The sequence below is a fragment of the Scleropages formosus genome, chromosome 2 (assembly GCF_900964775.1).
Source record: "Scleropages formosus chromosome 2, fSclFor1.1, whole genome shotgun sequence".
Classification (NCBI taxonomy): domain Eukaryota; kingdom Metazoa; phylum Chordata; class Actinopteri; order Osteoglossiformes; family Osteoglossidae; genus Scleropages; species Scleropages formosus.
The window spans coordinates 30,859,504-30,876,701 of record NC_041807.1 but is presented as its reverse complement, the minus strand read 5'-3'; the positions used below and the strand labels follow the sequence as shown (position 1 = coordinate 30,876,701).

The following is a 17,198-nucleotide window of genomic DNA, read 5'->3' as shown; positions in this document are numbered from 1 at the left end:
CCCACTAGTTTCTCAAGGGAAAATGAGAAATAGCATGAAAATAACGAACTGGGCACCTGTCAAACTCCTTAGAGCACCAGAAACATCATGAGTCAAGGATTTTTTTTTAACTTTGCACTTTTTGAAGTTCTTAAAATCGACTTTCATTCCGAGCTACGGATCTGCGCCGCCTTCACCATCGCTGCATTAAAACCGCAAAGACACATCCACCGAGGTTTTGGCACTGGGGCAACTGGGAACTCAGCATCAGTCGTGAAAGGATCGAAAGCCGCGTGCAGCGCGACGCTTCTTGTAGCCGGCGTACGACACGTCGCGCTCGGCCCGTTTCCCTGCCAGCTGCTCTCACCCGCTCCTTCGCCGTCGTTTCCAGCTGCTCGGCTCTCAGTCACACGCAAGTCCCGCTCCCCGACCAACCGGGGCAAAAAAAATTTGTTGCAACCGCGCCACCGGTTTGTGCGAAGGGTGTGCGGCGTCTCGGCTCCAGCGCTTCCCCCTCCAGGCTGCGTCCCGTGCCGGTTCCGCACCCGTCCCCACCGGCGTGGCCACGGTGCCAGCGCGCTAGAGGGAGACCTGGGGTCACAGTGTGCCATTTAGCCCAGCTACAGAAGTCCAGGAATGCCAGCTGTTGCCCGGCCCCTGGCTTCTTTTACACATCACAGAGACGCCGTCGCCCGAAGGCACAGGCACACTGTCACTGAACCCAGGCACAGAGCGCATCTCTTATTTCCTCAGCATTTACCAGCTTAACTGATGTTTCCTTCCAAAGTAATCACTGTAAAGTAACATATTCAACTTTCAGCCATGTGTGTGTTTCAGCCTTATACATACCTTACAGAAGCGATTCAGCATAACGATCTTCCAGGCCTTGAACCAACAACCATCTGGTTTCAAGTTCTTTAATTCTACAAAAGCAGTTATCTTGTGTTTTGTGCTTGTGTGTATTTGGGGGGGTTACTGAGTAGATAGGCATTTGGGCGCACTTGTTCGAAGTACTTTATTAATTATTATGCCTTAATGTGATGATTAATAAATCCAAACGGCCAGGGACACGTGCTGAAAATTACATGAGACTCAGGTCATGCCTTACATAAAATTCACTTGAAGCAGGGCACGAATGTCTTGTGATATCCACCTTGTACTGAGGACTTTCTAGTTGAAATGAGGGAAGCATGTTGACATTTAAAGTGTGAAACGGGGAAGGTGACGGCAGGCTCTGATTGGCCGGGCCCTCTCCGTCTCTCTGTCCTCCCACTCATTTGAAATGTATGAATATCATCACTTCATTTCCTTAGCTAATTTTCAGAAGTGAACCATGGCGCCGCAGGGGCGCCTTCTTATTTGATGTTTTTTTTTCTCTCATTTTTCTTCCTCTTGGCGAATAATTAATTGCAATTGGCGACATCCAAGGCGACAGGGCAATCTAGGTAAGGGGTTGGGGAGGTGGGAGAAGGTGGGTTGAGTTCAGGCCCGAGGGCTGTCCCCACTCTGTGTGCGTGCGCGCGCGTGTGTGTGTGTGTGTGTGTGTGTGTGTGTGTGTGTGTGTGTCAGTCAGCTTCTCCACCATCAAAGCCCAGCTGCCTGACTATGACCCGAACCCTAATGTAGTACAGGGGCCTCCAGAAACAGACTCCCTCTGCCTGGATATGGGGGGACGGGGGGGGACTTGGGGGCCACTGGCTGGCAGTGAGAAAGAGGAAGAGTCAGGCAGCTTACAATAATAATAATAATAATAATAATAATGGTCACAGCAGAGCCTCTCACTGTTCCCCTGCCTCTAAGGCGGCCCCAGATAGAATGGGTCTCCAAGGTGGATGACTCCAGCCTTTGAGTGCAGCCCCTGGAGCGCTCCGAAGGAACGAAAGTGCCGGAGATTGATTCATTTCAGGGCGCTATCGTGGGGGTGCCGCAGCCCCGGTAGCCCAAGCTAATAAACGCAAGTGTGTGAAGAACAACTGCCAGACTCAATCAGCTCCCCAGGCAGCTTTGGGCTGGATCTCGGGAAGCAGAGGGCCACTCCGTCACATACAGCCAGCGGTCAGTGGCCCCCGAGTCTGGATCTGAGGAGGATGAGAAACGTGGCACACGTCTCCGGCTGCGGTCACATTTAGCCACACACACACTCATTACTTCTTTCCAGACCAATGAAAAGTGCCATCCATCACAGGCCACATAAGGAGGAGAGAAGCACACGAAATTAACTCCTGTTGAAAGGTCTCTGTGTGTGTGTGTGTGTGTGTGTGTGTGAATGGTGATGGGGAATAGAGGGCAGAGGGACTCAGGTTACACTATGCATTTACATTTACACTCTTTACATTTCAGTTTTCTGATACTTTTCTCCAATACAACTTACTTCAGCTGGGCAATTTTTACTGGAGTGACTGAGGGTAAATACTGTACCTTGCTCAAGGCTACCACAGCTGGAGGGGGAATTCAAACACAGCTCCTTTAATGACAGCTGGTAGCATAGTGGTTAGAGCTGCTCCCTTTGGATCCAAAGGTCACAGGTTTGATTCTCCCCTTCAGCTGAAGTGCCCTTGAGCAAAGTACACACACACACACAGTGTCTATGACCACTTGCTCTTAGTGGGGTTGTGGCAAACTGGAGCATCACCCAGCAGTGTCTGGAGGGGGAGAGGACACACCCAGGGTGGGATGCCAGCCTGTTGCAAGGCACCCCAAGCTGGACTCAAATCCCAGACCCCCCAGAGAGAAGGACCTGGCTGAACCCACTGTGCCACTGCATCCCCCCTTGAGCAATGTCCTTACTCTGAAATTGCTCCAGTAAAAAAGTTACACAGCTGTACAAATGGATAAGTAAAAGTAGGTAGATTACATTGTAAGTCACTTTAAAAAAAAAAAAAAAAAAAAAAAAAAAAAGTGTCAGATAAGTGTCATCATGTTACCTGCTGCCCCTAAACACACACATAGAGTTGAGAACAAAAGCTGGCCTGTCCTGCACACACAGGGGGGCTTTGAGAGATGGACACCTTGGTGTATGGGGCTTCTTCCTGTGTCCCCTGAAGGGCAAAGTGTGTGTGTGTGTGTGTGTGTGTGTGTGTGTGTGTGTGTGTGTGTGTGTGTGTGTGTGTGTGTGTGTGTGTGTGTGTGGTTGTCAAAGGGCAAAAGCACAGGAAACTACCGCACAGCAAGGTGTGCTGGAGCGCCTCGACAAAAGACAGTGTGTGTGCTTTGCCGTTTCCCACCGCGTGCTGCTCCAGCATTTCCATCAACGGTTCAAACACGGGGCCGGAGAAGCCATCCCTCGCTTTCCCAAAGCCGAAAATCTGGAGTCTGAAATTTGCGTGGCGGCAACAAAGCAAACCTGCGAACGGCGCTGAATCAAATAAACAATTGAGATCTTGCATAAATCTGCATGTTTATCGAGAAATTTCAAACATCCAAAAGTAGTGCATCGTGGATTCGCCGAATGTCCTTGGATTTGAAATGCAGGGCATATTTCGAGGAGGGCAAACTTATTAACTGCTTTATTAAACAAGTTAACAAACCACACAGCGCTTCGATAATATGTTTTTTAGAAAACCGATTTTCAGATCAGATTAGATCAGACAGCGAATCGATCGCGCTGCTTAACATAATGATAAGCCTTGGGTTTATATTTATATCAGACGCCGAGGGCTCCGCTGGTGGTCCGTAATGAAAAGTACGCTCCTGGAGGAGGTCCGCTAAGAACCGGGCCTGGGAAGGAGCGGCTTGCGCAAGCGGTTCTTCTACAAGATGACACCATGAGTACCGGGGTAAAGCGTGAGTACACCTGGACAGCCCTGGGTAACACCTGCGTGGGAGGAACTAGATGGAAGAGCGAAAGTAAAGCGACACGTGTGTGTCCTACATCTCCGGAACTGCTGCAGCACAGCCGGGAAGACGGCGAACGACCAAATTTCATTTCCTAATGACTGCGTGCAAGGTGGTGAAATAACGCCTCCGGGTTTCCATCTTACTACACGCTGCGGTTTCCACACGTTTCGACCGCAGACTTTCTGGGAACGGCCCATATGGATCCCGAATTCTCGAATGCGCCATGTTTCCCGCCGAGCCCAGCGGGAGTCGCCTCCATCGCCTTACCTCCAACGCCTTCCGCTTCCTGGTCAGCAGCTTCTGGATTTCCGAGGCCACCTTCTCCACGAGCTCCTTGGGGGAGTTTCTCTTAATCTCAAACTGGCTTTTCTTCTCGTTGTAAATCTGCAGAGAACATAAAGACGGAAACATAAGCGCAGGGCTTCACGCCGTCTTGCCCTGAGCGATGCAATGCTTAAAAACGCAGACCTTGTTTTGTAGGACTAGAGACACAAGAGATGCACTGAAACGACTTATTCTGAGCATCTCGGCATCACGGCGGCCTAAAGGCCATGGCAGGGCAGCAAACGACGACGGCAACGGTCCCTCACGCAGTGACCACAGCGCTCTTCCGCTGCACAGCTGTTGTTCCCTCTCTTTCGACATTTCATTGCTCCCTTTAAGCCAACGATGTCCCGCCGTACCTTCGAGTCCGAAATTTTCTTCTTTTCGTCTTTTCACCCTCATTATAAATACTTAAAGCATTCCGGCATCATTTGTACTTAGATTTCACTTTGGGTTGGTCTTGTTCTTTCAGTACCCTGGATAAGGTATAGTACTTACCCTGATCTCAATCTTTGTGAAGTTGCTTGTCTGACACTGCAAGTCACCTTGAACAAGGGCATCGGTTAAATAAGTAAATTAAATTAAATCCCTCATCTCCATGGCGGTTTCCAGAATCCAGCTGGTGCGCACGCGGTTAGAACCTCATCACACCAAGGACGGCGCGCCGTGCTCATGTACATCCCCCAATCGGGCTCGGAAATCGGTTCAAAGCCTGACGACGAGCCGCCAAAATGGCACAGCTCCGCATTCAGCTCCGCACTCAGCTCCGCGGTGCCCAGCTCCCATCCGCTGCCTCCTTCATCCCGTATCTCTGCAGGGATTATAGGGGGAGGACGGCGGCGGACAGGCCCGGAGACTCGGCCCGGAGAGACGCAACATCTCCTTCCGCGGAACTTCATGCCTGGCTCAACAAGCGCAACCGTGTCACAGCACATAAGGCGCAAAGACGCGGACTCCAGGTCATCGCCCAGGCACGCTCCTCGGGTGCAGCAAAGCCCGGCCCCAGTCTGCAGACATTCGGTGGCAAGGAAAAAGAGATGTGTTCTGACTTGCGTGCGCTGCGAGCCTCCAAAAAACATCTTCTCCGGAAGAGGAGGAGCAGAAGTAAAGTAAGAGGGATCTTTAGATTCCTGGGCTCTGGGTCTGTGCTCCGCTCTCGGGCCACATCCCCCATTCATTCCACCTTCGAGGGGCTGGATTTTACAGAGGAGCGAGACATGGACCACCAAAGTGACCATCAGACTCACAGAGCCTCGAGCGCTCAGCTGCGAGCATGTTAGTGTGACCGTGAGCGTAGCGCCACAGCTGGCCTGTCGCTGGCATGCTCGCAGCAGAGGTGGGAGACCGCGAAGGTGGAGGAGACCCGAAGGGCTTCGCCTGTACGACTCGTACCCACACTGACGCTGACGCACCAGACGGACACCCTCATTGGCACATTTGCCAGACAGATCACACTTGACACCTGCAGCGGCTTCTGGAGGAAAAAAAAAAAAAAAAAAACCCTTCGGGGTCTTTATTCCCTCCCGTTCCGTATCCATAGCGACTCTCATCATGTCCGCCTGGATTCCACAAGGGCAGGGTGTGCGTACCCCCGATACGCTTCCTGCCAAGCCGATTCTGCTCTCCAGGCCCCACTCGCTCCTGGCAGCCGGCGACCTGCAGGCGCCTGACGGATGTGCAAGAGCGGTTTAAGCAGAGGCTGGCAGAGATATAGTCCCCCACCTCCGTCTCCCCGTCGCCCGGGGCAAAATGACGACCGATTATTTTCTGCCAACACAGAACTGAGGTCGCAATCGGCTGGTGACGCCACAGAAACCCGAACCCCGAACAACCTGAGCTTTAATGCACGAGAGCCGAAGCATACTTGGGAACACAGCGCCCCCTATAGGTGAGCCCCTTGGGGGTTCCCTGGGGAATCTTTCAGGGGCATCTCTTTCCCTGCGCTCTTTCCGTACCTGTCCTCCGTTCACGAAGAACCGACAGCACGGAGCTGCGACTAATTTCGTTTGCGCACGTCCTGTCTCGGCTCGGCAAGGAGGAGGCCTTTTACGCGGCGACGGCAGGCTGCGCAAGCGTGGAACCGGGAGCCCTGTAAACAACGACGAGAAGGCGACGACGGGCACCGAGGATGTGTCCATTAGCAGATTTGTTCTGCGTCCCCCTTGGAAGCGCACTCCAATTACCAGGCTGTAGGAGTCATTAGACGGCCTCGGTGCAGCGAGCCGCGGACGAGGCGAGCCGAGGGGCTGCGCACTCGCGCCACCAATTAAAAGACGTCTCGCTCCAAGCTGGGAGCGCCATTACCTGGCACTTAATAAAAACATTAAACAAGAGGCCTTGTTTCCTCCGCTCGGCCGTCCGTGCCCAGCCCACGCAGGTCGGTTCCCCGAACTTAACGGACGCGGTTCCTCACGTCAGCGTTTGTTTCTAAATCGATATCCATTCACTTAATGTGTGGCACGGCTCCCTGGAACACACTCATGAATATCAAGCACACAACCCCCACCGCCACAGCGCTGCTTCGAAAGTGGGCTCAAAGACAAAGTAGCCGGATGCGGCACTGTACCGCACCGGAGGACGGATGGATCTGGACAGCACGCTTGACAAATGCTTTACGCTTAATAGGCCACTCAACTGGGACAGAACAAACTTGGCATCCCAGCTGCACTCTGGCGCCCCTAGAGGCCCGGCAGGCATGGAGCTACTGGTCACCACCCCAACGCTCAGCAGGTGCACTTCAGGAGGGCAACATTAGTGAAGCGGCGTGATCAGTGTGTGTATCTCTGCGCCCAGGGTGATGAAGACAGCTTTGGTACAGGAGGAGGCGGGGTTGGGTCGCGCAGCCAGAGGAGGAGGCTCGTGGGGCAGCATTGGCACACAACAGGGGAACGCAGACAGGCCTGGCGAATATACTGGCACTGGTGCTTTGCTGTGCCAGGCAAGCTGGCAGAGCCTCTCAATGAGTGTGGGAAAGACTGTGGAACTGCAGCAACTCCCAGCCTCCCCCCCCCAACCCCCGCACGCACACACACACACACACACACACACACACACACACACACGCACTGGCACACATGCACAGGCATATGCATGCACAGCCCCTGAATCACAGCCACAATGACTTGCTGCTATGTGCCAAGCTCAAAATGTGTCAGTGAAAACACACACACACACACACACACACACAAACACACAGAAGCATGCAGAATGCAGATGGAGTGAGACACGGTGCTTCTCAAGCTGAGGCCATAAATATGGAGGGACAAAGCATGTTAAAGCACCAAGGGAAGATGGAACACCCCTCGTCAGATCTTGGGGCAAATGTGTATTCTGGTGTTTAGGTCCTGTGAGCACCATGTGCTTTCGCACCGTTTTGATCCTGTACATTTTAAAGGCAGGTGAAAATATCAGAGAGACAGTGTTATGTGTGTCACGCTGTCCTCGTGTGTCACGAATCGGAACCTCGACCCTGCCTCCGCCACGGCCCTGGACAAAACCACAGCGCCCGGCTCTGAGCCGTAGCACAGAAATTATTATGGAACGTGTCATCTGGACGAAAAAAGGGAAAATGCAGGCCTAAGTGCTTCTAAAACAGTCTGCAAGAAGATGGAGTGAGAGGGGAATCAATCACCAGCAATCATGTGGAGCACTCTAAATTCCCTTTTCAGCCAGGAGAAATCACATCTTCATCAGCACGAGACAACAGAATCAGGGCTCGGCGAGGGGGGAGCGCCGCAGCGCCACAGCACCACCGCGTCCCTTCCACGTCACACCCCGCCCCTTTCCCCCTCCACCAGCTCTCCAGGGGAGGACGGCAGCGCCCCCCGTGCATGCGCCGAGCCTGCTCTAATTATCTGCGCTCACAGAGAACGAGGTTCCGGACGACCCCGTGTGTGAGGGCAGTTCCAGGCTGCCTTTCTCCATCCCGGGCATACACACACACACACACACACACACACACACACACACACACACACACACACACACACACGCGTGCACACGCATGCAGACGCACACCCATAATGAAAGACGTGCAGAACATCAGACCGACCAAGAGTTGGTTACGGAGAGTGTGTCTATGAATACACTCTTTGTGCTCATCTCCAGCACATCGTTGCCGCTCTTTCCACGGACTCCATCACTTTGTTCGACCCGTTCGATCGTTCGGGTATCCGTAACCCCGCAGATCTTGCCGCCTAGTGCCACCAGGATACGAGAAGGACGAGAGAGCCTGCTTTCTGAGAACAGGTGACAAACACGGTAAGCCTCGTCCCGGTAGGCACGTCGTCCCGTGTTGTCAATGTGCGCGTCCTCCAGAAGCGGGCCGGGGCCAAGGGCACGCAGGGGCGTAAAGAGCGGGGCTTCGTATCACTGTTTGACCCCTTTTTTATGATGCTACGCTGCTACATTTCACATCACTGCCCATAAGGCTGTTATTCGCAGGGCCTGGCAGCTGAAGGATGAAGGACTGGGAATCGCTTGTCTCCCATCTCCCGGTAGATCCGGCGGCTCGTCCTCCGCCGAGCCCAAACCCGGCCCCTGGTGGTTCCCCGTGGCTAAGCTCTCCCTGAGGATGCCGGCCAAAACGCTTCTGTGAGAAGCTAGGGTGTGCCGGCCTTATTCTAAGCCCTAACTACTACGACAGGCTTGGGAGCGCACGACCTGAAGGAGCAGCAGTTGGAGGACAGCGGTATCCTCGGTGGGAAAGGGGTGGGCATCACGACAGACCACCGGCAGCAGTTCTGTAACAAGGTGCAAGGAAACAGGGTTCGCTTTACACGGAAATCTCGCCGGCGATTCCCACTCCGCCACGCTCAGGGCGCGAACACGGCTGTCGCCGCGCCGCTCACCCGCATGGCCTTAACCTCAACAGCTTCTCATTACCTGTCAACGCACCAACTGCACCGTCGCTCCGGATCACCTTCGCGAATGTTGCTGTTCTTGTTACATCCCTGCACAAAGCTGTTTTAACATGGAACTGATTATTGCACACGTGCTTGGATACCTTCCCTTCGATGCAACATCTGGCACTCCAGCCCGTTCTAATGACATAACACTGAAAGCCAGGATTAGTGCCTTCAATAGGGCTCCGTAACCCAGCTCCCCGCGCAGAAGGTCACAGACAGATCGTAGAGCGTGCTCCGCTGCTCTCGGCAGACCACGGGACGCTCCCGGGGCCGACCCATCCGCTAATCGGTTCTGCTCCATCTGCGCAGCTTTTCGAACGGGACCGGCCCGCATCCCCCTTCTGCCATCTTGAGCTTCTCATTTCAGCTCGGCCTGGGCATCGGCCGGAGCTCTTGGACTTCTCGGCAGGCGTCCTTGGCCCCGTTGACCCAAGAGAATTTGGATAGCCACTTCAGCGCAGGACATCCCAGGAACACGCGGTCCTTTGAGCCGTTCAACCCCGCTTCTGCGAGGAGCCGACGCAAACGATTCAGAGCGAACGTGACGGATCGGAGCGCGGGTTGCACAATCCGTCAGGTCCAGACAGAGGAAACGGATTGATGGCAGGAGTTACATCAGCGGCGAACACATTTTGTTTGGAGCGGCACTGCTACTCAGCGTAGCTCAGAGCTCCAGCTGAAATGCTATGAATCACAGGATGATTTATTGATGCAGGGCAGCAGGCGGCGTCGGCGTTGAGGAACCGATGCTGCGAAGATTGGGGGATCAGCATCGGGCCCGGGCTCCTTCACCCTCAAGACACTGCTTCACCTCAATCCTCAGCTGCACCGGACACTTTCTATGAATGCTGAACACGGCCGCGATTTTTCCATTGTTTCTGGTCGATTGCTGTTATTACTACCTATTAACCTATTTAGCTGTAACCGAAACATAAAAAAGGAAAAATGAGGACAAAAAGAAAAAAATACGGCTCTCTTCTTTTCCAGCTCGGAGGGGGCAACGCGTCTGCGCAGTCCATCCTGGAGCGGGGCCCTCAGGTGGAGCTGCTGCGCTACACGGGCGCTTATCGATAATAAAAGAGGCCGACGTGGACGCAGGCAGTGGTGGCAGAGACAGATGCCCCTCATTAAGCAATATTAGCACACTGCCGGCAGAAGGAGCCCTGAGACAACTGTGCCGAGCATCGTGAAGACAATCGCTCGGCGGTTGCCAGGGCAGGCCCGTGCGCTCAGTGGCGGGACGCGCTCCTTCGGCCCTGGCGTTTCTCTGCTTCCGATTCCCCTTGACAAGGCTCCCAGAGTCCCGTCTCTTCAACTCAGCGTCAGCATGGTTATCAGCTTAAAAATGGAGGAATTCACTGGTGCAGAAGCCTTTCAGTTTTGTCTCTGGTGTACAGAAAGAGCTCTGCGTCACACCTTCACGGCCCCTTTCCCTGCTGCACGGCGTGTCTTCATCAGCACAGCGCTGCTCGCACGCTAATGTTGACGAACCGAATTAATAGAGATAGTATGAAACTGTACACGCAGCTCGCAAACACCCTGTAAACGCTGTCTGAAGCTCTCTATCTGTGGCACTTCAGCCTGCTGATAGTGCCTGTATGCGCCCTGTGTGTTGGGGCTGTGCCCTTCTCCAAGCCCTGTCCGAAAAGGGCTCCGTACATTGATTCGCTGCGGAACTGGCGCATTTTGGATGGCATCCCGATTCCCTACCAGCCACCTCTATTATTTCTTCATTTAGATGTGATGCTTCTGTCCAAGTCAACTTCCAACCTGTACCCAACCTATACTCATTATGCACACAGCAGTGGGAGTCTTCCTTCTGCTGCCTCCAGTCCTTCAGACCAGCTGCCCCTTATATTATTCTTGATGGTACCTCTCCAGGAGTCAGATAGTCAGATATTTGTCTGGGAAAACTCAAAAAGAGGCTGGCACCGGAACTCATGATTGATGTCAGCCGTAGTTGTGTTTCCAACCAGTTTGCTATACCTGTTATTCATACAAAATCATTCTCTAAGGCAACTTACAACGTCATGTTTGTATGCCGAGCTGTTCACCCCCTTATACGGCTGGCTAAATAAATAGCTGGTTGTTGCTGTATGAATTCACAGTAAGTACTTTGATCAAAGGTGCTACAGCAAAGACTCAAATACCAGTCCTCTAAGTGGAAAGCAAGGGCTCTTACCACTGTGTCACCTGCTGTACTGCCTTGCAAAGATAGGTTTGCATAAATACAAATCACAGTATGTCTTTCAGGCATGGAGCCATAAGCATCCCGTGTACGAGAGGACAGCAACCACGAGAAAAGGTTCACCTGTTGGACTTTTCCAGAACACGTCAGTCTCGGAGCTGAGCCGGTAGGCCTAGACCCCTGGTAACATCTCCTAACAGCACTGAGGCTGACTATTGGCTTCTCTCTTCTCTTACATCTCAATCTCTGCTTGTTAATGCTAGCCGCTTCCTAGGAAGAAAGGGAAGGTGCCACCCTCCCCCCGCTTCCTTACATCCCATTCTCCCGAAAGGTCTTATTTTTATTCACTTAAGCGTTGGCGCTGAAGTGTTTCTGCTGTAATTGAAGCATCCTCAAGCAGAGCCCTTAAACGGGGGAGGTCAGGCCGTGTGGCGAGCGGTGCATGGCGAATGAAGGCGCGCGCCGGGAGCGGCACGTTCCTCCTCTCATCTCTAATCTCCGCACACCGTCCAGGCATATGTGGTGCAGGGCCGCCAAATCGGCGCGCTTAACCAGGGTGTTGCGGGCTTTACGCGCACATCCTCATGGTATTACACAAAGGAAAGGCAGTGGCACTGTCAGGGAGAGCGGGTGGGGTGGGAGGGATGCAGGCCCACTTTCATATCCATTTTTTGTTCATTTGTACTCCCAAAAGCCAAGCAGGGCAGCTGTTCAAAATCTCATAGCAAATCTCCTGCACACAGTGCACTCTGACTGCCACACTTTGTCTCGCTCCCACAGCGGCTGGCTACCCGGCACAGGAAACTGTTCTTACTTAAATATTTACACGAATGTCGTCTTCGGCTCCGCGGCCAAAAAAGAGGCTCGGGTTATATAAAGCCGCGTACCGGGAGAAGTCTGCGGAGATGGCTGCCACGGAGAGGAGTGCGAGCGGGCATGGGGGTGGCAAAATCACCCCCACCATTTCTCACACACTCTTCGCTGGGAGCGCTCTGTCTCTGAGTGTGCGGATGGGTGGGCATCGAGTGTGCGCCATACAATAATAATGTGCACGTTGCAATACTGCGCGCCCGTGGACCGGCAGGGTGGGGGGAGCTTCAAAAAGAGCATTTCTGCCCCCACCTCCCTCGAACCCTTATGTTACCTCTGCAGAGGACAAAGAGACATACGAGGGGCTCGCTGTGATAAACTTGTGTGTTTTGTGCAACTCAATGAGCCATTCTGAAGGAGTCAGAAGGAGGCGATATGGGACTTATGTGGGGGGGGGGGGGGCCTGGACGCAGCTCCTTGTCTCTTCATCCTACACAGTTTATCCATCAGAACCGGCCTGCTTGAGATTAATCCAGCCGGCTGCTTGGACCTGTGCCGGGGATGAAATCAGACAAACACAGCAGCATCCCCATTCCTCCACAGCCCTAGTGCCCAACGTGTGCTCAGCTACAGGTGATGAGCTGTGCCGTGATGAACGAGGCCGGGGGGGGCGGCAGCGATGAACAGATTCCTCAACTCCACCAGCAACAGCCCCCTTTCTGGCTACGTGACATACGGTATCCAGGTGAAGCCATCCATTCACACCTCCCAGGAGACACATATGCAGTGGCTCCTCCTTGAGCCAAGGGGCATCCCCAAGGTCTCTTCCAGGTCAGCGGGGCGACGGGGCCCCAGTCTCCGAAGGTCAATGTCACAAAAAAGAAGGTGTTCCTTCCTACTGTTCTGGACTCGTGGCCCTGGGCCAAGGAGACCCAAGGTGACTGAAGAGATAACGGGAGGAAGTGACACCTGGCCGTCGTGACACCTCCCCCCATCCGTGCCTCGGTGACCGTTTTGACTCCTCGCCGCCCCCCTCCTCTGTCACATCTCATCGTGTTTACATCCGCGAGTGGGAAGAGCCTTTGATGAAATACTAATGGGCTCTGGCTGCGCTTCACACGGCTCCACACGTGACACGCGCAGGTGGTTCCGAACAAAGCGAGTGCCTCCAGATGGAGCGGACCCACAGCACCCCCCACTTTGCCGTCACCGTGCTGTCTATCGGAAAAGGTGACGCGGTCCCGAACGAGACAGCGGAGCCGTTAATGTGGTCCGGAAGCACTTCGGGCGCCCGGCGACGCCATTCGCGGTGGGACGAAAAATGGTGAGTAAGCATCTTTCTCTGCCATTCTTCACCAGGCCATTTTTCTTCAGCTGCAGACAGAGATATATGGTATTGCCTTTATTTACTTGCTGATGGTACACTTTTTCTTTCTAGGTTTCCCACAGAAAGTCAGTTTAAAAAAAAAAAAAAAGTGGATGCCATGCCTTCCCTCTTTTTTCCTCATTCTCTGTCTCAATCTCTCTTTTCCTTGTCGCTGCCCCTTCTCTCAGTCCAGCTCTCTCGGCCCCCCGTCTCTCCGCTCCTCGCTCCGGTCGGGGGCTCAGGACACACTGTATTAGCTGCTTGCTCTACCAGGGAGACTTAATCACAGTGAGGTTAATCACTGCTGGCAGGATCTTCCTGCTTCCTGACACAGGAAGGTCCTCATGTGGGCAAAGCGAGGCGCAGGGCGGCGTGGAGCATCACTGCCGACCCCCTTCGAAAACAGCCCTCTGCACGGTCATTACCCCAGAAAGTCTGGGAGGTGCTGCTGTTTTACCCCACACATCACCACCGATACACAGTTATTACCCAGGCACCCGGGGGTAACCTGTGGAGCACGGCCCCACTGCGGGTGACCTTTCCCACCCCCTGGGCCGCCCTCACTGGACAAGAATCAGCATCACGAGGCAGTCGTTGCTTATCCCTCACGCTGAAGCACTTCCGACCGTCCTCTAATACATGTCCCATTCTGCTTCGCTACCACAAGCAAGTTTGCAGACTGAAGCTCGGCCTTCGCTGCGAGCGCCGACCTTCTAGCAACATCCAGACGAAAATACAGAGGCAAAAGGCGTGAGCAAACAAATGGTAAACGAATACAAATTTAAAGAACAAATCGGCATTAAGTTTCGATCCAAAAATGTCCATTTTACCGCGCCGTACGCTCGCAGTTTGACAATCTGCTGCAGACTTTACTCTGATTTGTTTATTTACAAGTCTGCTTTTCAAGCTCCCTCCTGCAGCACGGCACAGAAGGTGGCCGAGTCTCACAGCATCCCACAATCCCAACACATTTTACAATACAGAATTACTGCAGCATCAGTTCTTCCGGCATCAGACAGCAATGCTGTAAATGAGTGTTTCCTCAACTTGACGCTGACCTGAAGTAACACATAGGGACGTCGTGTTCCACATCTCATCCACCTTCACATTCAACATGTCATACAACATCATATTCAGAATCTCATCCATCATCACATTTACCATCACATTCAATATCTCATTCTCCCTGTTATCCACCTACACATACAACATCTCCCCCAACATCTCATAAAACATCATATTCAGTATCTCCTCCAGCATCTCATCCACCATCACATCCAGTATCTTTCTCACCTTGAGATCCACCCTGTCATCCATCATCATCACATCGACTGTCTCCATCACCATGAGATCCACCTCTCATCCAACATCACATCGACCGTCTCCATCACCATGAGATCCACCTCTCATCCAACATCACATCGACCGTCTCCATCACCATAAGATCCATCTTCTCATCCAACATCACATCGACCGTCTCCATCACCATGAGATCCACCTCTCATCCAACATCACATCGACCGTCTCCATCACCATGAGATCCATCTTCTCATCCAACATCACATCGACCGTCTCCATCACCATGAGATCCACCTTCTCATTCAACATCACATCCACCAAGTTCTCCATGCCGTGCAGCAGCACATCCCATATCTCATTCTGTTTCTGATCAGGTGCTCCACAGGCATCACTATGCAGCACTGACACACCTGAAAAACTGCTGCAGAGATGAGAGTTGAGTACCACACGTGACAGAGAGTAGCTCGCCCTTCACATGCCATCGTGTCCCAACCGCAGGTGGCAGGTGGGAGTGCTAGCATCCTAGTAATACCCCTGAGGTGCTGTGGTGCACACAGCCTGGAGGAGGAGGAGGAGGAGTCGTCAGTGTGAGAGCCTTGTTTGAGGCCCTCTCCAGACACTCCTTCACTTCACTCCTCTAATTAGTGCTCGCATTCATCTCCAAAAAGGGAGTCGAGCAGCTGTCTGTCACGGCGAGCCGTGCCCCTTCATGCGAGACGTCGTTCTCGCACGCATGCATCACCACGGTCCCTGGACCTCCTGAAAAACAGGCGTCAGCCCTCGTCATATTTCCTCCACACAGTGTGCCCCGTGTTGCCAGGAGCACACGGTATCTGAGTAACAGTTTTGCGGTAATTCATACGCGTAGCCCATCTGCTAAACAAACAATGGCAGGGGTACGACCGATGGGAACCCGAGGAGAACCTGCGGGAACATATTGTAACAGCGCCACCAATCGCCACGTCCGGCACTCGGGGACCGAGCCGACTTCGCGTCGACGCGTCGGGCTGGAGCGCGAGCGTCTGAGACGGCTCCGTGTCCCCGGAGCAAACCGCAGATCCGGAGAGCCTTGGAGGACCGTTGATTTTCTCAAGACAACACGCCAAGGAATTCCAAATAAGCGCAGATCCAGCCGAAAGCCGTTTACGGAGCAGGACTGGGTAAGGGAGAGTCGGCGCCGCTGCTGAAATGATCCGCTTCAAATTCATCTCGTACAAATGACTTACAAGAAGTCGCGGTGGTTCGCTCGTACGCAGGAGGATCAGCACACACAGCAACGCGTCTTGCACACTGTCTCCTGAAAAGAAGGCCCCGACATTGAATACAGCCCATTCTGGGACACAATGTCGTTTGCTAATTAAGAGGTGTCCTACATACTTTAGTAATACAACACATTTTTTTTTTTTTTTTTTTTACATATTTCTGCAAACTGCTGCCGCGCCCGGCTGCCGTTCTCGCTATGGGTGTTTGTGGCAATGCGCGGCACACGGGCTGCTTGCCCTCGGTATTACAGCAGACAGAGGGAAAAAATGACAGATAATATTTACTTCAACACTCCCGCTAAGGAGCTGTTCAAAGTGTTCAACATGCTTTGCTCTGTGTGTACTGCCATGGGCTCGTCAACATCACGCTTACATTTATTTCATTTAGGAGACGCTTTTCTCCAAAGCGATGTACGGAAAGGGACTCGGAGGGAACAAAAGTGCACCAACAGACGGAGAGGCAGGGATGCAGACGCGCAGCACTGTGGGTTTGGATGGAGTGAAGAAGAATGCAAAGACAGTGTTAATAACAAACAATTTATCTGAACACCAGCACCAAAAAAAACTATGCTCTTGGTTGAAGAACCCCATTTCTTTCAAGAGCTGTACCTGCAACCAGCCTTCACAACCTGCTTAGCACCCCCCGTAGGCACAGACACCCCATCATTTTCCCCCTAAGTGCTCCCAGTGGTTGCACACCCACATTTAACATTATTCCCACAATGCAACAATTTACATTTAGGAGTTTCCCTCCTAAAGCAGTAACGCGGGGTCGTTACAATACATTACCTGGGTAGCTGCACTGGTAGAGAGCACTTGCTTCTTTTCTTTGCCAAGAAAGGAAAAAGTCTGAGTACTTTATATATTCACTTTTCCGAAGGAGAAAGTATACACTGTGCATATTTTCTCAGAAATGAACACGGCATGAAATAAAAAATAGCTTAAACAACTCTTCCATGAACTTTGACAATTATTTTGATGAAAGTACATTTCTGGGGAAAAAAAAAAATTCTCATTAACAGAACAAATGCACACTTAAGAGCATAAAATCTCGCACGGCGGCCGTTGACGGACAAAGAGGCACAATTTCTGGCAGGCCTGCGGAAGTGCACAAAGCGGAGGGAGGGCCACGCGGCTCATAAACAGAAGTGCGGCGAGAAGAAAGCGGCCGGGGCACTTCCGATAGCCTATTTCAGGAGCTTAAGTGCTTAATTTGCAGGCACCAA

The 17,198-nt window shown here is 52.8% G+C and overlaps 1 protein-coding gene across 3 annotated transcripts in view; it reads right to left on the bottom strand.

Moving 5' to 3' along the window:
- cacna2d2a (calcium channel, voltage-dependent, alpha 2/delta subunit 2a) overlaps positions 1-17,198 on the bottom strand; it is a 243,488-nt gene that overhangs the window by 169,456 nt on the left and 56,834 nt on the right. For all 3 annotated transcript variants that reach the window (XM_018737693.2, XM_018737694.1, XM_018737695.1), the window contains exon 3: positions 4,084-4,200. In XM_018737693.2, the coding sequence (XP_018593209.1) occupies positions 4,084-4,200 (117 nt within the window). The remainder of the gene's footprint in view (positions 1-4,083; positions 4,201-17,198) is intronic.